General features: G+C 50.0%; 1 protein-coding gene across 3 annotated transcripts in view; it reads right to left on the bottom strand.

Moving 5' to 3' along the window:
• The window catches only part of LOC139056185 (EGFR adapter protein-like), a 259948-nt gene that overhangs the window by 154095 nt on the left and 83283 nt on the right, over positions 1-22570 (bottom strand). For all 3 annotated transcript variants that reach the window (XM_070534198.1, XM_070534197.1, XM_070534199.1), the window contains exon 3: positions 6246-6320. In XM_070534198.1, the coding sequence (XP_070390299.1) occupies positions 6246-6320 (75 nt within the window). The remainder of the gene's footprint in view (positions 1-6245; positions 6321-22570) is intronic.

Raw genomic sequence — 22570 nt, 5'->3', positions numbered from 1 at the left:
TTCGCCTAATGCGCGGATAAGTAAAGTAATGACGAAAGGAACCACGAGGATTTCTCGCCTCCATACGCACGCCGCGCAAACACCCGTAAGCGGGGGTTCCGTCCCGACGGTCTGGACGAGTCGCTTGCCCGTATACCACGTCTTCTTTCTTTCTTTCTTTCTTTCTTTCTTTCTTTCTTTCTTTCTTTCTTTCTTTCTTTCTTTCTTTCTTTCTTTCTTTCTTTCTTCGCGTCTCATGCGCACGCCAGCACGACGATGTCGTGCGGGCATCCTGCCATATGTCCCCTAAACCAACCGAGTCCGCGGCCAGCGCGCCAGCCACGGCTTTACACTAAGCGCAGTGTCCTCTCTCTCTCTCTCTCTTTTCATTCCCCTTCCCCCCTGTGCACAGAGCGGTTGAGGTGTCCTCTACGGAGTAGTAGTAGTAGAAAACATTTATTCACAAAAGAGGAAAGAACTACGGAGAAAAAAAAAAAGAAATGTACAGTGAGTGGAGTCTTCATTTCAAAACTCCAGTGGCCTTGGCTGCTGCTCTCGCCTGGATTACCAGTCCGCGCTGGGTCTCTAGGTCTGAGCTGGACAGGGTGGCCTCCCACTGCTCCTCCGGTTGTTGTGTTTGTATGTCTGGCGGTTTGGGGCCCGTACACCCCCACGTGACGTGGTAGGCAGTGGGCTGTTCGTTGCACCAGGGGCATGCGTCTTTGTAGTGTTCTGAGAAGAAGCTGTATTTGTGTAAGTTGGGGAAAGTCTTGGTCTGGAGCTGTCTCCAGTCCCGCGCTTCCTGTGCGTTTAGCCCCTTGTGTGGTGGGGGGTAAAGCTGTCGTTGTTTACGCAGATATTGAAGTCTGGCGCCGTAAGCCGCGGGGACGGGGAGGGTGGTTGTGGAATCGAGGATTGTGGCCGCTCGGTTTGTGTGACCTCGAGCTAGCCTGTCCGCGACCTCGTTACCCTCCAGCCCCGAGTGCCCCGGGGCCCACGTAATCTGGTGTTTGAGTGTTGAATTTGTAGCCAATGGATTAGTCGTGAATCTAGCTAATTTTTGAGGTATTCTGCCTGCTAGAAGGAGCCGACATGCCGCTTGGGAGTCGGTTACTACTTGTAGTTCTCGGTTGGTCGCGTCCCCGTATTGAACAGCCAGCACGATCGCCGCCGCTTCCGCTTCGGTAACCGTACAGTGCGGAATGGAGATACTGGAGACTTCTGTGTAAGTAGAGTCCACCACCACGGCTGCTGCTGCGTTCGATGCACCCTGATAGAGGGAAGCGTCAACGTAGACCGTCTTCGGGCTTCGTCCCGCTGTGCGTTTGAGGTAGTCTACTCGGGCGTTTCTTCTGCCTTCATTGTGAGTTTGAGACATGTTTTTTGGGAGCGGGTCCACGTGTACTCTGGCCCGGTACCGTGGAGGAATGTTCGTGGTCGACTGGATGGTGTCAATGTCCGCCGGGTAGCCGATGCGCTTGAGGATGTGTCGGCCTGTCGCTGTGGAGAGCAGGCGTTCTCTCTGGGACAGGAGGACCGCCTCTTGAATTTCCTCGAACGTGTTGTGTAGTCCCAGAGCTTCCAAGCTCACGTTGGATGTATACGGTGGGAGACCAAGGGCATTCTTGTAGGCTACACGTATCATCGCATTGACTTTGTTTAGGTCTGCTCGGAGCAGGGTGAGGTATGGGAGCCCGTAGGAGAGGCGGCTGATGACCAGCGCCTGCACCAGACGGATCGTGTCCTCCTCCCGCATGCCTTTTCTGTTTCTGGCCACCCGGCGGATCATCTTAGAGATCTGCTGTGTTGTCGTTTTGAGCAGTTGGATTGTGTGGTTGGCCTTTCCGTCGCTCTGCAACCAGAGACCCAGGATCCGGATGACTGGCACTTCCCGGATGGGAGCCCCGTGTAGGAGGATGCTCAGGTTGCCTGGTGATTTGTAGTTGTGTCCCTGTATGCGGATAACTTCGGATTTGTCGGGCGAGCAGCAGAGCCCGCATCGAATGGCCTCGGTTTCGACGCAGTTTGCTGCAGCTTGGAGCGTGTCTTCCTTCTCGGCTACGGAGCCGGTGTTTGTCCAGATCGTAATGTCGTCCGCATACAGGGTGTATCCAATGTTCGGAACCTGTTGCAGAGCCCTTGCGACTCCGATCATGGCGATGTTAAATAGGAGCGGGGAGATGATCGATCCTTGTGGCGTGCCCTTGTTGGGCATGTCTTGAGGGTCCGATCTCGTGTCACCCATTCCTATTGTTGCCGTTCGGCTGGATAGAAAGTTCTTGATATATTGGAAGGTGCGCTTGCCGCAGTTGAGGTTGCTGAGCTCCGAGAGAATGGCCTCGTGAGACACGTTATCAAACGCACTTTTGAGATCCAGCGCCATAATGATGTGTTCGCCACCCCTCGGGATGTTGGAGAGAACCTCTTCCTTCAGGAGAAGGAAGGCGTCTTGCGTCGACAAGCCCGACCGGAAGCCAATCATGGAGGGGTGAAAAAGATTGTTGTCTTCCATGTAGTGTTGGAGGCGCGTCTGGACGACTCGCTCGTAGAGCTTGCCCAGGCACGATGTGAGAGATATAGGTCGTAGTGCTTCGATCACCGGCTTCTTGCCCGGTTTCGGAATTACTATGATCTCCGAGTGTTTCCACTCGGAGGGAATTTCATTCTTCTCCCAGAGCGAGTCATTGAGGTACTTGGTGAGGTCCCTGATCTGTGCCTTGCTCAGGTTGCGGATCATGGCGTTGGTAATTCTGTCTACTCCCGTCGCCGTGTTTCGGGTGCACGATCGGACGGCGGCATACACCTCGGCCGCAGAGATGGGAGCGTCGAGTGCAGGATTTTCCTTGCCCTGGTAGGTCGCCGAGCACGGTGGGGCGGTACTAGTGCCGATGTATTTGTCCCTTAGAGCCTGAAGCAGTGCTGCGTCGTCTCCCGGGAAGAGATGAGCAATGCGCTTCAGGGTGCGTGTAGATTGTGATTTTGATTTAGAGGGGTCGATGAGGTTCCGCAGAATTGCCCAGGTACGGGAAGTTCCCAGCGTTCCCCGCAGTGACTCGCAGAACTGTTGCCAATTTTGCTGTGCTAGATTGGTGGCGTATGTTTGAGCTTCCTCCGTGAGCTGTGCAATCCGCAGGCGGAGGGGTCTGTTTAGGCGTTGCCTTTTCCATCTTCCCACGAGCCGGCCGCGCTTCTGCCATAGTTTGAGTAGGTGGCGGTCTACTTCTGGGGCTTCCGGTGTGCGGTGTATTGTTTCTGTTGCTGTTCTGTATGAGAGACACAGTTACTGCACTGCACTTCATCCCATATTTTCAACCCTTCCATTAAGAATCTCCTTAGAAAGGCCCCTCTCTCTCTCTTTCTCTCTCTCCTCTTTTCATTCCCCTTCCCCGCTGTGCAGAGCGGTTGAGGTGTCCTCTACGGAGAGACACAGTTACTGCACTGCACTTCATCCCATATTTTCAACCCTTCCATTAAGAATCTCCTTCGAAGTGCCTTCTCTCTCTCACTCTCTCTTTTCATTCCCCTTCCCCCCTGTGCAGAGCGGTTGACGTGTCCTCTACGGAGAGACACAGTTACTGCACTGCACTTCATCCCATATTTCGAACCCTTCCATTAAGAATCTCCTTCGAAGTGCCTTTTCTCTCTCTCTCTCTCTCTCTCTCTCTACGGCATCGGTGTGCGAGAGGCCGGCAGCAGAGGAAATATAATTCTCCGCGAGTCTTCGCGGTGCAGAACGGACGGACCGCCTCATCAACCCCCGAATGCTGCGCGAATGCGTGTCTTTCTTGAAGTGTATCTACGCGCGTGCGCTTTCGTTTATTGCGATGATCGTTGTCAACCGCTTTCGATTGTGTTCAGCTGCAGAAAGAGCCGACGTCATCGACCGATAAAAAAAATGTATGGCTACGTATATGGCTGTGGCTTCGATCCTCCGAGAAACGTGGGTTGTCGTGCCAGTACCATTTCCAAAGAAATGAAGAACGAAAGAAAATGAGAAAAACATATATAAATACGAATTAGAAAATGAGGGAGAACTGGGAATCGGGCGCCGAATTCGCGTTTCGTTCATAAATGATCCGGCCAGCCGCCATGATTAGCAATATGTCCAGCATAAGGATTGGCCGGAATTCGCTCTTATGAACAACTATAGCGCAAGAGCGTTTTTTTTTTTTTAATACGGGTCCGGTCGCGCAAAAAAAAATAAAAAAAGGAACACCGTAGGTTAGCTGCTGCCACCCGTAAGCCCACCGACAATAATTTCATGCACGAAAGAAAATTTGCACGAATTTCATGCACGAAAGAAAAAGAAGAAAACTTTATTCAATATCGACTCTGTCGGGTGTGTTCCGATGCTGGCCGGCATTGAAGAGAGTTTTAAGTTGATCGCTAGGAAGACAGCTTCGAGCCCAAGTAATGGGACGCATCTGAAAGACCTCTTTGCGAATTGACTCGACCTCGCTTCGACAAAAAGCAAAAAAAAAGCGACAACAAAAACGAGACTAAGGAAAGTCCGAACCTTCGCAAAACAACGTATAGCTTAAGCGCATATGAAGGCGTCGAGTCCTGTCGAGTTTCCGAGAATTCTGCTAAGCTGCCACATTGTTTGGACATCGAAGTAACCTGCATTTTTTTTTTTTTTTTGCACCCGCCGTGGTTGCTCAGTGGCTGTGGTGTTGGGCTGCTGAGCACGAGGTCGCGGGATCGAATCCCGGCCACGGCGGCCGCATTTCGATGGGGGCGAAATGCGAAAACACCCGTGTGCTTAGATTTAGGTGCACGTTAAAGATCCCCAGGTGGTCAAAATTTCCGGAGTCCTCCACTACGGCGTGCCTCATAATCAGAAAGTGGTTTTGGCACGTAAAACCCCAAATATTATTATTATTATCTTTTTTATGCGAAGCATACTAGCCGCACAACCACGCTCTTCCTTGCTGCGCCGCGCGCGGCCGCGTAGCTACCATATGACGTCATAACGGCTGCAAAAGCGGAGGCTCAACTCGTGCGCTCGCTTGCGGCCGCGTAGCTACATAGCCGGGTCTCAGCTCGTGCGCTCGCCTGCATGAGCTGTTTCTTCGTCTAGCCGAACCAAATATAGCCAAGCAACAGCAGTTCACCAGGCTAAACAGTGGTTCAACAACTAAAATAAAGGCTAGTATGCTTCGCATCCTGGGCTTAACCTTAGCTAAGCCACAGCCATTTTTTTTTTACTCAAATGTTGTCCTTTTTGCGAAGCTTCGTCAGAATTGGAACGAGATCACTGTCCACTTAGCCGTCTATCTGGCAGTCTACACGGCGATCATTCGAACACAGCCTTCAGTCCACACTGCCTTCGTTTGGAGAAGTGGCGCCCTCCGGAGGTGGCATTGTAGAGACATTCGAAATTGCTGACACGGTAACGTGTCATGGTTTATAGGTTTGGTGGTAGAAAAAGAAGAGAAGAGAAACGAGAAGTTTGGCTATATTTCGTCTATGCACCAGTGTTACTCAAACTTTTCCCGTACGTGGCCCCTTTTTGTACCACCAAACCTATAAACCATGGCACGGTAAGGTGCCATGGTTTATAGGTGTGGCGGTAAAAAAGGGGCCCCGTACTGGAAAAGTTTGAGTAACACTGGTGCATAGACGAAATATAGCCAAACTTCTTGTTCCGTTAAGCAGAAAATACAGTTGCAAGTTAACACGAGTACGCAGAAAGGTATAGATTCTCAACATATATTCACGATCAGATGTCATTCGTACGAGCAGCGTCGAATCCAGACAAAGAATTTCGACGATTCGGCAGTACCTCATGGAGCAGGGACACTTAGTTCGGATGAAGGGCTGGGTCAGGATGAAAGAGGTCGTCGTATGCGCTCGAATACTGCCTCGACAGTTTTATGCGTTGCATATTGCAATCACTCAGTTCAGCCCTTGGGCGCGGCCGGGCAGCCACCATTGAGGGTATGAGCCATTGTTCATTGCTGCGCGTCTCATATGTGGGTCTATTCTCTTTTAAGTTTGCTATGTTTGTTATTAAGTTGCTTCTATTTTTATGCGTTGCATATTGCAATCACTCAGTTCAGCCCTTGGGCGCGGCCGGGCAGCCACCATAGACCTTTAGCGCAACCACGTGACGTGACGTCACGACAGCCGGAGGAAAAGCTGGGCCCCAACTCGCGCAATACGCAACGCATTCTTGGCTTAACCAAGCTAAGCCTGGCCATTTTTTTAAGAGTAGTACGACGTATTCCAACTTCGGAGCGAAATTTGAGCGAGCGATGGCTTACCTTTCCGTCGGTGGTGCATACTTTTACGCCCGTCAGCGTCACCAGGATAAGCACAGTCCTCTTTGAAGGAGAAGCCTGCGGAAGGAGAAGAAAAATCGCCAATGAATGAAACCGAGTATATGAAAATCGCGCTATTTTATGCAAATTTTAAGTTAAAACTGAATAGGCAGAGCAGCGCGTGATCGAGTCAACTAATACAAATCCATACGAAGCCTGTACTTCTAATATTTCTCAAGAGTGTTCAATGGTCACCGTGCAAGTTATTGCTGTATTAAAAAAAAACTTAGCTTCATATTACGTGTTCGTGTCCGCACCCGCCGTGACAAATATCCAAACACAACACCTCCTACACCTATGTAACGTAACTGTGTTGTTAACTGTTGTGTTATGTAATTGCGTGTAGCTGTGCATATCTTCTCACTCGCGAAACTGTCACCTCCAGTACTGCGGGTGTTCTCGGACTCTTTCTAGCACGTATTTATGGAACTCCATGTTTGTGCGAGTTTTCGTACTCTCATATGTGCCTTTAATCACGTGCAGAACTTCTCATGTGCGTTCTGCGTTCCTAAAAATTTTATGTGCTCTGTCCTTTCTTTTTTCATCCACCGTAGAGTATCCCGGCATATTAAAAGCGTCAAACCTTCAACGTAATTAATATTAAAAAACACATTCTCCCGGAACTCTACGCCTACCGTGATATTTCCGACACAACGTAAGTAGAAACTAAAATTAAACGCGAGAAAGTGTGCGCAACTCAGGCTGTATGGAACCGCTCAACACATACATGCAGGCAATAAATGCCGTGTTTTCGTAAACTGGTTCAGACATCTCAGTGGCCGCAGCGTTTATATAGCTTTATTTCTTTGGCACATCGCAGACGTTGCCCCGACTAGTACTCCATAAGATACGACGCATAGCCTAGCGTATGAGACCACCGACGAACCATCCAACAAGGTTAACCAGCATAAGACAGGGGCGACGTATTTAGATATTTGTATGCAGGACAAACACCGTAGCCTCGTCCCGTGTGCGTTGCGCGTTCGCCCAGCGCTTTTCGTCTTATGCGCGCCCCATTCGCTCCAGAGATGGGTTAATCGTGATTCACCAGCTCTACCGATTAATTGATCACCGAGGGCGCACAAAGAAACACTCTTTTTTGTCTCTCTCTCTCTCTCTATTTCGACAGCGATTTTTTTTTCACTAATTTCCAGAGTCTGCCTCTATATAGGCACATAACACGGAGGTGTGTTTCCAATATCGCGAACAGATTCGTTTCGTGCTGGAAGTCCAACATCTAGGGAAGGGTAAGGTCCACGAGTCCGGTATTCAGGCGGTTAGGCCTTCACCCAAGACGGCGTCCTGTGCGAAGGCATCCCTATAGGTGCGCACCTCAGAAAGAAAGGGTGCGCACTCTGCATGGGGTGCGCACCCTCTCGCACCCTGAAGTGCGCGAAACGCTTCGCCCTCTCCATCGGTGTAAGTCGGCTTATTATTATTATTTGTTTTGCACACATATACACACATACACAGGTAACAGGAAAGGGAAAGCGAGGAGCAGGCTGGCAACTGCCACCGGAAGGGGCACAACGCCTGCCTACTCGGCTTATGTATAGTCGCTATTTAACTCGCTGGGAAACGGAGTAAGGAATGGAATGGAATGGAAAAACTTTAATTCTCTATATCTCAGAGAGATTGGCGGTGGGCCGGTGTCTTCATGTTTTGAGTCCTGGCCGCTTCACAAGGTCGGCGCCCCTATTCCAGGGCACCGCTGAGTCTTGCTGCCTCGCAGGCGTGCTGCACAATTGCCCGTTGGGCTGCGAGCTCGCTGCTGGTGAGCAGACCCTCCCATTGTTCCGCACTTGGGTTATTTACTTTATGGAATGCGAAATTACGCTTGCATTCCCACGTGATGTGATATAACGTGGGGGTTGTTCCGCACCACGGACATGTATCCCTGTACTGGGTAGGGAACATTTTGTGTAATGTGTGCAGGTTGAAGAACGTACCTGCTTGCAGTCTTCGCCAGCTTACTGCCTCATGTTGTGTGAGCGATGTGTGGGGTGGGGGGTATTTAAGTCTCCTTCCTCTGTAATGGTTAAGTATTTCTGCATACGTCGGCTCCACCGTTAAGGGGGCCTCTAGGGTTTCCGACTGCCCTGCTCGGTGCGTGAGTAAGGAAACTCGCATCTCTCTAAAAACTAGAGGTTATCAATCATCATTCGATCGATATGCTCATAAGAACCCTTCGGGAAAGTGTTCGGCAAATTTCAGCGACGTGGCGATAAGACTACAGATTCCTGCACTGTTTGGCATACTTCAACTGGCGACCTTCCTCCCCCCCCCCCCCATTTTTTTGGCCTGTTTCGGTGCATTTGAATTGTGACGGTCGTACGGTACGTAGGTGCCGAAGACGTGCTCGGCAAACCAACAGCAATGGCGTAGCATTCGCACCACCAGGCCACCTTCTCGCCCTCGACAAGTTCACTCTCGCCGTAGGGCGAACAAAAACGAAACTATGCACTCCACCACCTATGCGGAGATTATTATTATTATTATTATTATTATTATTATTATTATTATTATTATTATTATTATTATTATTATTATTATTATTATTATTATTATTATTATTATATGGAAACATACACGCACACAAAGGAAAAAGGAGACCGAACTCATACGGATGCAGCATGTCTGCTGTTGGGAGCTGCGCGCGTCAATCGACGCGTGGTCGCGCAGCTTCGGCGCTCGGCCATTCGTGCGACATTTCGCGTGCCTGCCGTGCACACTGACTCGGAGACTGGTGACGTCCGCGCAAGTATTTCGGAGGCCACAGCATGACAGTGCTGTAGCGGACGAGGACGAAGTCGTGCTACATCGCAAATAAGTTCCCGCTCAGAGATGGCGGTGTACGCTGCGGAGAGCCTGCTGATGTCGTAGTGAATAAGTTGAGCTGATGTCTGCAGTTTGTTTGTCGTTTGCTCTTTCCTTTTTTTTTTGTCATTCTGAGGGTGGCGGGGGGGGGGGGGGGGGTCTGCGCGCAGCACGTGACGACAGCTGTCACGCGAACGTCACCAGGCACGCGGGAACTCCATTTGCTACGAGACCCTCGATCGGCTCAGTCCGTCAGTCTATATAGCATCTGTCAAACGTGGACAAGCTATACGTGCATGCCGATGATACTCTGCCTCGCTAATTCCAAGCAGTGCGGCGAAGGCTGCGATGCCCGTCAGCCCATCAGGGGGGGAAAAAAAAAAGAAGACTTAAGAAAAGGAAACCTCCTGCATGGTTTGGATAGCACGGAAAAAATCTGCCGTTCTCTGTCGCTAATGCTTCCGCGGATTTCGAGGGCACAAATTCGCAACGTGGCAAAAAAAGCACGCGTCAGTATAGACCGCGAAATAGAAACATTGCCGCCAGTACCTAATCACCGAGCCAGCAGTCGATGCAGGGGCTTCTGCACAGTCCCCCCCCACACACGCATGTAATGCTATCCACTTCCTTTACGAGTGTTGTTGTTGTTATTGTTGCTGTTAAACTTCACGTGAAGTTGAAACTACGAAATTATTAAGAAAATCCCATAACTATGTCCGGAAACGAATGATCTGCAAGCCAAGTAATACACGAGTTACTGTGAAGAAGCAGCTATATGCTACTGTTATAGTTATATGCACTCGCAACTTTCAATCGCTGCCTGTATACACTACGTTTTCGGAGTGTGTAAGTATTTTGCGCAGTCGCACTTTTTCCGAGGCACATACATAAATCGAGCGGAATCGCATGCGTAAACAGCTCTTCGTGACCAACCACGTGCCGGTCGAGGCGGTTTTGCGCTCGTAAAAAAGGTAGAGAGAGAGAGTGAGACAAAAGGGAAGGAAAGACAGGGAGGTTAGCCAGTGTAAATACCGGCCGGCTACCCTGTGCTGGGGAAAGGGGTAAAGGGAATAAGAGGAGAAGGAAGAGAGAAGAAAAAAAAAACAAGAAAAATGCACACAGTAACGCGATGTTACGCGCAACAATAGTCAGAGGCGTTCGCACAATTCACATGTCCTTAAGAACTTGAGCAAAGCCCTTAAGGCCTTGAGAGCCGAAACCCGTCTAGACCATTGTCCTAGAACTTTCTCTTCTGTGAAGGGGCGAATGTAGTTTTGCGATAAAGCAATAGGTACGTCGGTCCGATTCCAACAACGGTCCGACTTCACTGTTATTTGACTTACCACATTCCGGGAATTTCGAAATTGGGTTGTTCTTTAGTAGGTTGTGAATGACATCTTTGCGGTGAAGATCTTTGTGCACCGAAGGTGGAGGCGGGAGGGGGGGGGGGCGGGAGGAGAAATGGAGGGCGCCGGATGTGAGGCGAAGGCGAGCCCCAAATGTGCAGCACGTTTCCGCGTGCCATTAGAACCGCGACATTAGGACGAACGCCTGGCAGCGACTTTCGGGGCCACTTCCGTACGGCACAGATGTGATTGCCAATACGATGATCAAGCTGTCCTGTAACATACGGATCATGTGGGAAAGTTACAAGAAGCATTCAGCATATACACGAGGTTCTTCTAGCAATGCCAGGCAAAGGTGGTTCATGTGATCACTTGACTATTTTGTGATCACTTGACTATTTAGAGTATGCGATTCGATTGATAAGCGAGCACCACGTCGCCATCGCGATGGAAGGCAGCGTGTGTAACTTCGAGTGCGCCGCGAGAAGAGTGGAATTAAGATGGGAACAACGCTTAATGAGTCAGCCCCACGGAGCACACTCGAACGCCTCTGCATTAAATCAGTTTCGTTCAGAATTCAACAGCCAGTCTTCACACTGATCCTTCCGCATGCCCGTGGAGGTCGTAACGCTATATATACCGCGGTGCCCGAAAACGCCACGGTACGAGAACCAACGAAATCAAGCCTGCGTAGCCGCCGCAACGACGCGATAGCGTTCTGCTGCTGAACACGATGTCGCAGGTTCGAGTGCCGGTGGCGGCACCGCATTTCGATGGGGGGCGGAACGCAAAGACAGTCGTGTACGTAATTATCAATTAATTAAATTGTGGGGTTTCACGGGCCAATTAACCACGATCTGATTACGAGGTGCACGCCGTATAGTGGGACAGACTCCGGGATAATCTGGACCACCCGGGGTTCTTTAACATGCACCCAAATCTAACCGCACGGCTGTTTTCGTATCCCCTCCCCCCCCCCCCTCCCAGCGAGATGCGGCCGCCGTGGCAGGGATTCGATCCCGCGACCTCGTGCTCAATTAGCAGTCCAACCCCCACAGCCCCTAAGCAAACACGGCGGGTGTGCACAGTTTTGAGCGCACGTTAAGAATCACCCAGGTGGTCAAAATTATTCCGGAGTCCTCCACAACAACGTGCCTCACCGCTCCAGTATTTCTTTGGGACGCCAAACCCCGCGCCACTCAATTAATCAAACCGAGCTATATAGCTTGCGCACGCAGCGCAGGATTAGAAGTGAAAAAAAAAAAACGGACTATAAACGCGAAGCCGGGTTCTCGCTTCGTGTGGGCTGACGTATAACCTGTAGCATTCCCAGCACTGCACGGATCCGCTGAGTCATACACGTATGCACGGATATATACGAGCGCCGTCGAGAGCAGGACGAACGCCCATCAGAATCCATCCACGTATATACTGCGCCTCCATCCCACGAACCACTCTCGTGGCTGCGTATATATATATATCCCGCACTCGTATAAACCCGAAGCATAGACCCGCAGCACAGCATGTCTCCAATACCCGTATACCAGGACGGGAGGTGTCAACGGACGGCGTCGAGTAAATGACGCGAGGATTGAAGCGTCTCCGCTCGAGAAGACCGCCAGAACTTCGCTTCTGGCGGCGGTTTGTTTTCTTTGCCAATTTATTTTTCGACCGCGCCCTCTTGCTTTTTCTTTCTTTCGTTCCTTCCTTCTTTCCTTTTCATTTGTTTGTTTGTTTATTTACTTACTTATTTTTCACCGCCTGAATTCTAACTTAGCCGCACGCAGGAACAGCTGGCTAGGTGAAAGTATGCTTCAATGCCATATCGCTGAAGTGTATATATATAGTTAGCAGCCGCCTCGGACGCCGGCGAAGGGCAATCCACAGCGCCAGCGGTGCCCCGAGACAGCCAAAAGAGTGGCAAGCGCATCACACGTGACAGGTGGCCGGGTTCACGTGGACAGGTATACTCTATACCGGGCATTCGCATGGGCACCGTTTCCTTTGTTTTTCCCCCCTTCATTTTCAATACGATGACGCGAACAATAACGTTCAAAAAATGCCGTCCCATATTCGGCGCCAGGGCGCTTTGTTTCTAGCGCCGTTCACCTTTTCCAGGTGACCGTATAATGGCGTATATATGGCACACACGCATAATGTAAGCAGCAGCATTGCGAACCACAGGGAATGCGTCGTGGTCCTGTCCTCCCTACTTTCCGGGCGCGTATACTCGCCCGTCACCGGCGGAGCGATGTCAATTTTAGCGGCAGAACGGCGAAGGAGGCGGTGCGGGCATACTCCGGTTGCGGAGACATACCGGCTGTTACACACAGCATTCGCGCATATTAGAAATAAGAAATAAAGCGAAGAAAGAAAGAAAAAAGAAAGAAAGAAGGAAAGAAAGGAAGAACGAACGAACGAACGAACGAAAGAAAGAAAGAAAGAAAGAAAGAAAGAAAGAAAGAAAGAAAGAAAGAAAGAAAGAAAGAAAGGAAAAACAATAGAACCCGAATCGCTGCGATAACTGAGTAGTGTAAAGGGTCCCGTGACAGCCGATCTCCGACGACTTGGGATACATTCCCAGAAGCCCCGCCCGCCTCCACACATTGCGCAGAGGAACATTGGCAACGTGCAATAACTGCTGCATCGGGGTATGAGGGAGAGAGAGAGAGAGAGAGAGAGAGAGAGAGTTAAATTCTGCAGATTTCATCAATTAGTTCGGCACTGCTTGCTTTGGCCGTGCTCCAAGCCTTGCCAGGCGTATAACCTCACGTAGATAAAGCTTTCGACTCCGCGCTACACGGCCACTGAAGGTCGTTCAAGCGCTGCTGCCACCTATCTCTCGCGAAACGACGCCTGCCGTTTTTGGCGGCGGTCGAGCGGGCCTGATCTTGAAAGCGATCTGCGTTGAAGGCAGAGCGTATACGTGTAGGTGAGCCGACGGCTCATACCTTTGTGCGTGCAGTGTACACGCCGCTCAATTTGTGTTGAAGCGATATACAGAAGGAAGGTGACTTCACTCACTACTGTTCCCGCGCTTCTTCGCACCATCGTTTTGACAGCGAGCGTCCGCGGTCATCGGGTGTGATGCGTTTATGTTTGCCGGTGCGCACTGACACCATTCTTGGTAATTGAATTAGTAAGCGAATGTTTACAAGTTTATAAGACCAATAAAACTACTATCCTTAGTTCGCAAAGCCGTCTATTAATTTGATATCGCAATCGATATTTCGCCTTTCGGGCGAAGCTGCGACATTTCTTTTTCGACCGTTGGTTTTCCTTTTCTTTTAATTCTTTTTTCGTCAGGCGGAATTCCTGCACCTCGAAATCCTAGAAAAATGTACTACAGCAAATTTCAGAGCGCCCTGAGTTACTTACATCTACCACCAGACATCACCATGAGTTGGATATGTCCACTTTTCACCATCATGCTGATGCTTTTAAATACAGTTTTCTCTTGTCTGTTCTAAAGAATTATGAAATGCACTGCCAGGTTACGTAAAATCTTGACCACTCGATGAATTTCCATCGTACAGTACTGATCATTCATGTTCAGTGCTCTTTTTATGCTTTTCCGTGTGCGCATTTCCCCACTCCTGTGATAGCCCTTCGGGGCTGAAGTATGTTGAAATAAATAAGTAATAGCTTTTCTACGAGCCAGTTTAGTTTTCGAGTCTCATACGCGTACATCACGTGTCGTGACGTCACCATGCGGAAGGTGTTCACGTATACAAGAATCGGGACACCTCGACGTTTCGGCACTCGCTGCGTGGCTTGCTCGATTGGGTATCGTGCTGCTACTATAGTCGGATACAACTTTAGAAAAAAGGGGAGGCCCCGCCCAGACGACCGAAGCGGCGAAGTCACCGGCCGTCCGGCGCATGAGGTCGGTCCAGAGTGCGCGCCCATTGGTGGATGCTCGTGTGCATCCGTGTCGGAGGAGTAAACGCCCCCTTTTTTCTAAAGTTGTAACCGACTATAGTTGCGTTGGTTCGATATAGACACACATACCACACTTGAGAAACGAAATGAAAACGAGCTAGTTCACAGAAAACTAGTACAGTGATTCATTTAAGGCGCTCCGAGGGGCTCGCTAGTACTTTTTTGCCGGTGCTTCGCGGTTCACACTGCAAAATAATTTACACCCTAAAAGTGAGAAAGGGTGTATATGTGTCTATAACTCACACCCTTAGGGTGTCCGTTCTATAGATAACACCTTAAGTGTGTGAGTTATAGACACATTTACACCCTTTTCCACATTTAGGGTGTAGATTATGTTACAGTGCACGACGGTCGTTTAACGCAATAAATAAATAAATAAATAAATAAATAAATAAATAAATAAATAAATGGCTGAAATTGTAATGTCAGTACTCATATAAACGCATGAACGGCGGGCCACATCTTGAGACGGCAACCGCGCCGTTTATCTCGCCACCACTCGCGCTACACCGCAACCCATCCCTTCCCCCCCTCCCCCCCCCCCTCGTCCTGCAGCGTGTAATTCTTCGCGCTCCAATACGCTCTTTTGTAAAGTGCGGCGATGCAGGCACGAACAAGCTGCTTGCAAAATATACATTTTCTTTTTTCTTCCCGTACCTTCCCGTCTATGTGGGTGCGCTGCCGGGTATGCTTCACAAGATCTCTGCCATACGCCAAAGAGAGAGAGAGAGAGAGAGAGAGAGAGAGACCTACGTACACGGCGTGTATTGTGTATATATACGTGAGCAGCACGAGCGCCTAGGGCGTTTTAAAACCGCCCGAATTTGGCGCCCTCTCGACTTTTCTCGCGAGGCTCTCGAGAGAAGAAGAGAGACATTATGTATCTCTCTCGCGTCGCGGAGCCTTTCTTTTCTAAGTCTTCGGGCACCGTTTCCGCAAAATCGAGTTTGGCACGAAATCCAATTATACTCGTCGAACGAGCACAGCGCGACGTTGAGACACGGGGACGAAGCGACGAAGAGGCTAGTCGGTGGTGAGCAGCGTCGCTGGCGCGGCGATGCGACGCCTCGCGATTCGCTCGAAGGAAGGAAGGCTTTTGACACGTAACGACGAACAAAGCAGCTCCATGCATACAGTGGGGCCAAAAGTTGTTTCTTTCTTTCTTTTTTTTTTGTCAGGCACTTCGGAGAAAGCCCCAATGAGAAATGGTAACGCGGTAAAGGTGTTTAACCTACGTTTTAACGCTTTATTGTCGTCATACTTTCCTTTTATGCAAAGCATATTAACGTAGGTTTCGGGCCTTCTTGCGACGCCAGGCGGTGGCCACCATTGACCCTGAAGTGGGGTCACGTGACATGACGTCACGTGATGACGTCACACAAGCTGCAGATGGGGCCTCATATCGCGCCGTCGGTCGCCTCCCGGCGGTGGCCACCATTGACCTTCAAGTGACCTTCAAATAGGTCACGTGACATGACGTCACGTGATTACGTTTTTTTCAGAAAGTGGAACGCGTGCGACGTGTCTGACCAGTTCAGGGAATTAGTGTTTCAGCAGAACTGCTTGTTGGCCTAGTTGGTGCTTGCTAAAAGACATGTCTTTATGTGTCTTTCTTTTGTGAGTGTTCAACTGCGGCAAAAAAAAACATGTCTTAATGTTTCAGCGGCGTTGCTTGTTCGCAGGTGCCTTATTCAACCTCGCATGCCAACCAAACTCGGAAACGAGGTCGGTATCCATACTCTGCTGTCAAGCACGGACTGCGGAAGGGAGCGTCGCATGACTGCGCGCTACCGAGCTCCGTATTCCGACTGGGATGCGAGCGAGCCTCCGACAAGCCCGAATTCCTGGACCCGCGCGGCTTTCGTTTCGTAACGCGCCGAAAGTAAACGGCCCCTTCACGAAAGCAAGACTAAATGCTGACTTCCTTTCATGAATCGCCTCCCGCTTTGCGGACTTACGCATAACTAATAAGATTATTCACAATTTCTACACGCGCGCACACGCACGCACGCACGCACGCACACACACACACACACACACACACACACACACACACACACACACACACACACACACACACACACACACACACACACACACACACACACACACAACACACATACACACACACACACACACACACACACTCCTGTCCATCTTGTCTGCGCAACGAATACCCCGAAACCGTATTCAATATGGCGAACATGCGAAAGATCATGGAACCCAGAAATGGGCAAATCGTCATCTGGTTTCACAGGCTAATCGGCTCAGTCACTTGCCATCATGTCTCACCACCAAATAAAATATCGATGACTAATCCTTAGATTGCGCGGAGCGTACACAGGATGATACCCAGCTGGGGAAGTCGACATCGTTTAGAGATTGGCCGAAGGACAAATGCGGCGGGCGGCAGGAGAAACACAACAGGAAAAAAGGAAAGGCGAATTCGTCATCATCTAGAGAGCGAGAATGAGAGACAACGGTAGGGAGAGGGTCAACAATCGACACCATCGTTTACGAGGAGGCACTATACAGTACCCAATGAAGGTTCCACCATCCACTTCAAACGCCGTCGCGACGAGGAGAGTCCATATAATTTTGGGAACTCCACGCCACCGACACACGCAGGCACGCGCCCAAGCGTATACTCCTAGCGGGCACAACGCTCTGCAACGTTCGCTTCCCGTCGTCTCCGAGCAGTTTACCGAAGAACATTCAAACTCGGGCGGGGTGACTTCAGTCGGTCACTTAGAGAAGAGAGGGGGGAGCACCCTCGCTTCTTATTTCCCATTTGCCCACTCAGCCGAATACTGGCAGCGAACGTGCGCACTAAGTGAACTGCAAGGCGAGGGAGAGAACAAAAAGAAAGAAAGAAAGAAAGAAAGAAAGAAAGAAAGAAAGAAAGAAAGAAAGAAAGAAAGAAAACGAAGTAACCGCCGCCACCGCATAGCGATTAGCCCGTCCAATCTAGCGAACAACGCCGAGCGCAGCCCCGTACATGTGGCTCCGCCATTTGCTGGAGGTCCGTGCCCGGAGAAGCACAGTGTATACGTTATGCGCGTAACAAATCGATGCCTCTGTGAACGCAAGGCGGGTTGGGGCGGGTTGGGGCGGGGTACAGTATCGGGAGGCCGAGGAGGAGGAGGGCCGGTCGGGGCGGCGGACGGTCGCGCTGGAGTACGAAACGTATGACGACGCCAAGCGCTGCTGCAGCGTGGCGATGAGACTTCAACGCCCCGCGAAGTTGTATGTATCGCCCGCTCTCTGCGCGAGGGAGTATGTAGCGGTGATGAGTCAGCGAGACCACGAAGACCGCGCGAGAGACGTGGATTCCCTCGTCGGAGCCGTCGGAACTGCTAACCCCCTTTCTCCCCCCCCCCTCTCTCTCGGCGTCCCCTATCCCCTAGCTCAGTTTTCACTCGTCGCTTACCGCCACGTCATCCTTCATTCTTCGCGTGGAACAGACCGTCTCGAGGCTAGCGCGCTGCCCTTAATTCTGAACGCCCGTAGGGATTCGGAAGGCCGAAGCACTGGTGTCCGTAAATAAGCCACAGCGAAGGTTTTTGTCGAAGAGGACGGACGACTTAATGGGTTCTTATACGTAAGAACATTTCCCCGACGTGTGGGGTTTAACATCCAAAGCAATTACTGTGCCCGCAGCGCTCATGCGAGGTGGACAATAATAGGAAGGACTGTGCGCTCCGTTCTTGTCGTTCTTTCTTGTCCGCGTCGCATAAGCATTACGATCACAGTAACTACTTCAAACCGACTAGCTCAAAAGCCACGCATCCCAAAGAAACACTGGGGCTACGAGAGACGTCGTCGCAGTGATGGGACCCTGTTTATTTGTCTACACTCAGGTTCTTTAACCTGTGCCTTGACCTGGATACCCGTGCGTTATTGTATTCCGTCCGTAGAGGAATGCGGTCGCATGCAGAGGCCGGGATTCGTACCCGCGACCTCGTTATCAGCAGTACAACGCCACAGCTACTGAGATATCGTGGCAGGCGCTCATAGCAAAAGCGCCATACACAGAACTATGCTGAATGCGAGTATTGGCGCTATAGATACGCAAAGATGTGATTACTGATCGCATTGCATTTCTCCTTATGAGCCACTAGACTTTCTTTCCTTCTTGCTACAGTGAGTCCACGAGTGCAACGCTATGTATAGCGCAGCTTCGTTGCTTCTTGCGCACATGGTGAGCGCGTTTCCACTTCGCGAAATGTGAAACCTAAACTGTGGGACAAAATTTGAATATATTCAGAGTTCGCTGACTACCACTGGGCTTTACCGAGAACATCACCGAAATCGCTCCGGGAGCGACTCCCATGAGCTACGTAGTCTGGAGGCTCGAAGTGCCGAGGACTAAACATCCTAACGGTTTGCCTTTCACTGGTACGTCTTGTTTCTGTGCTCTTCTCTCTCTCTCTCTCCGAGCAGCGAAAGGGAAGCCATTCGCGTCCCTCACTCGTACCGCAGGAAATGACGCACAACGGACGGTACTGGCCTCCCCACGAAATTTGTGCCTTAGAAGAAGCTACGTCCCTACTCCACAACTACCCCGCCCCCACAAGCACGAGACTGATAAAAACACAAATAGGCAGCTTTCCGCCTCAGTGCTCGGACAACAGATCATCGACTACGCCACTCAGTCGCCCCCTCAAGCGGCTCCACTTTCTAGTCTCTCTGTCATCCTCGTCATCAGAACTGCGAGAGGCGCTGTCGGCCAATGCCCCTCCTCCCATCTTTCCTGTAATATCATTCAGTCAGGAGGAAAACGGGTGCCGTGAGTGAGGGTCGAAATATGAGAAAGGGAAGGACGACGAGGAGGGTGCGATTTCGGGTCTGGGAGAGTATAAGTTGACCCCCCTCCCCTCCGTCTAAGCCTCGGGAACTTTTCTTACTCATAACGAGACGCATAAGCGTTTGTATTTTTTTGCCTCTTTTTCCCATGTTTCCTTTGTCTTTCTCGCTCTGAGTGCACGCTTGTACAAGGTATGCTACAGGCATGCAATGCGTTCAACCCCGCTGCCATCTACTTCGCTCTCATTTCTAACGCGAGTATCTTTCAACGCCGTTCCTTTTTTTTTTGTTACCCTTCTCGCTCGCACATAGCGTGTGCTTCTCAAGAATAAGTTGCCCCCTTCCTACTCTCCGGCACCGGCGCAGCCCATGCAATCCCTCCCTCCCCCCTCCCCCTGCCTCTTTCTCTGTTCGTAACCCACCCCTGACACGGCCGACTCGTTCCAGTTGGAACTCCCCTACGCGGGCTCCCGTCTTCTTCAACCCCAGTCGTTCCCGTGGCGCGAAAGAGAACGAAAGAAAAAAAGAAGACAAGACGAGACAAGACGAGGCCGTTACATAACGAGGTGGGGGACCTATACCTCGTTTCGTTTCCATAAGCGCTTTCGAGTGAAAAAAAAGAAGAAAATAAACAATCGTACGCTCGGGTATACCGCAATGATTAGCGTCTACGGTTCCCCATACACACCGTCTCCCCCACCAACTCGTGGCGTATGCGCCGGCGCTTTTTGAGCTGCTCTGCATTAGCAATGAAGAGACGCCGCCGGAGCTTGCCGCACGACCCCGCGTCGCTGAGAACGCGAGTACGAGAGAGACGCGTATAGTACGCGCAGCGCGAAAGCATATGAAAGAAGGGCAGTCGCTCGCCGTGGCTTCCGTTTTCTTTATAAAAGAAGTGATCTCTCATATATAGTTGGCGCGAAGAGGAAAAAAGAAATGGAAATTGAACAAGCTACTAAACCGGCATTGGGTGGTTTCGTTAATCAGGCTTCTGTATATAGAAGCACGGAAATGCGATCGTTTGTGTTCGGGCCTGATCGAAACGATGTCGCCATAATTAGGGCCCGCTCAGCAACCCGAGCGCAGAGGGGAAGCAAAAGCGGGTGATCAAAGCTATCCACCGTGTGGCTTTATAGAAAAAAAAAACTTACGAAAAAAAAAGCATAGAGGACTCCTAGCTTCTCGCTGCGACGGGTCATTCGCGTTTGCGTCATTGCACACGGTACGGGACGATACGCTCAAGAGTGGCACGCCGCAACAGATGTGCCACGCTCGGTTGACAACTTTTTTTACGGCGCTCATGTATACCTTCGCCGATTACTCGGAAGGACAGTAGAGCACTACTATTCACTGAGTGGTATTGCGCTTGCTTGGGTCATTACTAGAGACGTACTTTCTCCAAAAGAAAGGAAGAAGACGAAAAAGAAAAAAAAAAGAAACTAGATGGGAAACGCAGGTGGCCCGTCAATATCTTGCACCCCGCGCCATGTGTCACATATAATTGATTCACTGTGAGCATTGTTGCGACCAATAAAACGACACTTTCACGCGTGCTACAGGGCAGCTCTGTTCCGGAGCATATGTGGTGATACTGAGTGAAACTTGCGCAATTAGTTCACGCGGTATTTCGTACGCTGCGACGGGATTGATGATGAAGCATGATGATGCGTGGTGATACGAATGACCTGAAAGCGTACCTCGCTGGTGTTTAGATCAAACATATGCCAAATAATCACGAAAGAAAACAGCATCTAACATTGAAGTAGTGTCAAATGCCAATTCATTTTCTCTACCAACAAGATTTTATTGTTGTTGTTAAATCTTGTTGGAAGTCAGCGCTGTGTATGTCGTCTATCGCTGTCATTTTCTCTACTGAGTAGATTCAACTATTGTCCGCTAGTTGTCGCGAAAAAAACTGAGGACCATCATTCGGTACGTGAGAACCAATATTAGGGCGGATAAATGAACACAATGATTCCCCAGATAACACGTAGTACACAGGGTGATTTCGTTGCAATTAAAGCGCACGCACTCACGCACAGACGCACTCACGCACTCACGCAAGCACACACGCACACACACACACACACACACACACACACACACACACACACACACACGTACACACATACACACACTACAGAGGAAAGTCCCGAAAGCTAGGCTATACCAGAGGCGCCATTTTAAACATTTAGCCAGAATCACGTCAGATTAGCGATGCCACAAAGCCAGCGAAGCGAAGTCGCCGAGAAGGCGAAAATTGAATTTCGATCGAAAGCAGGAGAAGGGAGACAATTCCGGGGCACCACCGCGAAGGCGTCGGGCGCCGCTAATACGGGAACGATTGAGACAAACGATTTTGAGTTCGAAGATATTTGTTCTTTCTGTTCTTTTCCCGCCCTCGACATCTCTCAACTTCGCGCTGCCAAACTCATAGTCGCACGGAACCGAAAGGCCCACTTGAGCAGTTAAAAAGCTCCCTCCTCGCGGGTCGTTCGACGGGATCCATTTGGAACGACCGAAAAGAGGAAAGAAAATGAAATCCCTCGGTCGCGGCTTTCGGGAAAAGCTTTCCCCAACTTTCTTCCCCTTTTTCCCCATGTGCGTGCCCTTTAGCGTAATGCGATGCGTAATTCGCCACTGATTCTCGCGGAGGCGTCGTGGAGTCTCCGCGGAGTAAAGGCGGCATCAAAGGATGCGCATATACGCGTCAGGCGCACAATGCACGCTCGATCGCAGCGCCAAACACAACAACCGCTCACAGAAGGCGTGCAAATAAAATAAAACACAAAACAAAGTAAAATAAGAAAATGACGCAAGCGTTGTGTCATGTGTCATTTCCAGTGTGCCCTTAAACCTATATATATATATATATATATATATATATATATATATATATATATATATATATATATATATATATATATATATATATATATCTTTTTCAAAGTAAGTCAGAGTTCGTCAAATTCGTGAAGAGAGAAAGAAAGGCAAAGGAAAGACAGGAAGGTTAACTAAAGATAATCTCCGGTTGACCAACCTGTACCGGGGGAGCGGCAAAGGAATGCGACATGTGCGAGAGAGAGAGAAAGAATAAAACAAATTTAAAAAATTAATTTGTGAAAATTCCTGACATCACAGTGAGCTGGAGCGGAGAAGTGGAGGCGGCGTAACGATCTTCGCTTTTCGTTTCTGCGTCTTTCTTTTTTGGCTTAGCAGGCCTCTACTAATGGTAAATTTTTTTGTACTTCATAAAGGTAATTTAATACTACAGCTCAAGTAAATTATTTTTCTCTTTAATGTTACAAGAACAGGAGTGAATATCCGTCGCCACACATAAAGCTTAACAGAGAAGCC

The sequence above is a fragment of the Dermacentor albipictus genome, chromosome 2, assembly GCF_038994185.2.
Source record: "Dermacentor albipictus isolate Rhodes 1998 colony chromosome 2, USDA_Dalb.pri_finalv2, whole genome shotgun sequence".
Classification (NCBI taxonomy): domain Eukaryota; kingdom Metazoa; phylum Arthropoda; class Arachnida; order Ixodida; family Ixodidae; genus Dermacentor; species Dermacentor albipictus.
The sequence above is the reverse complement of the archived record's forward strand: the minus strand, read 5'-3'. Positions and strand labels throughout refer to the sequence as shown.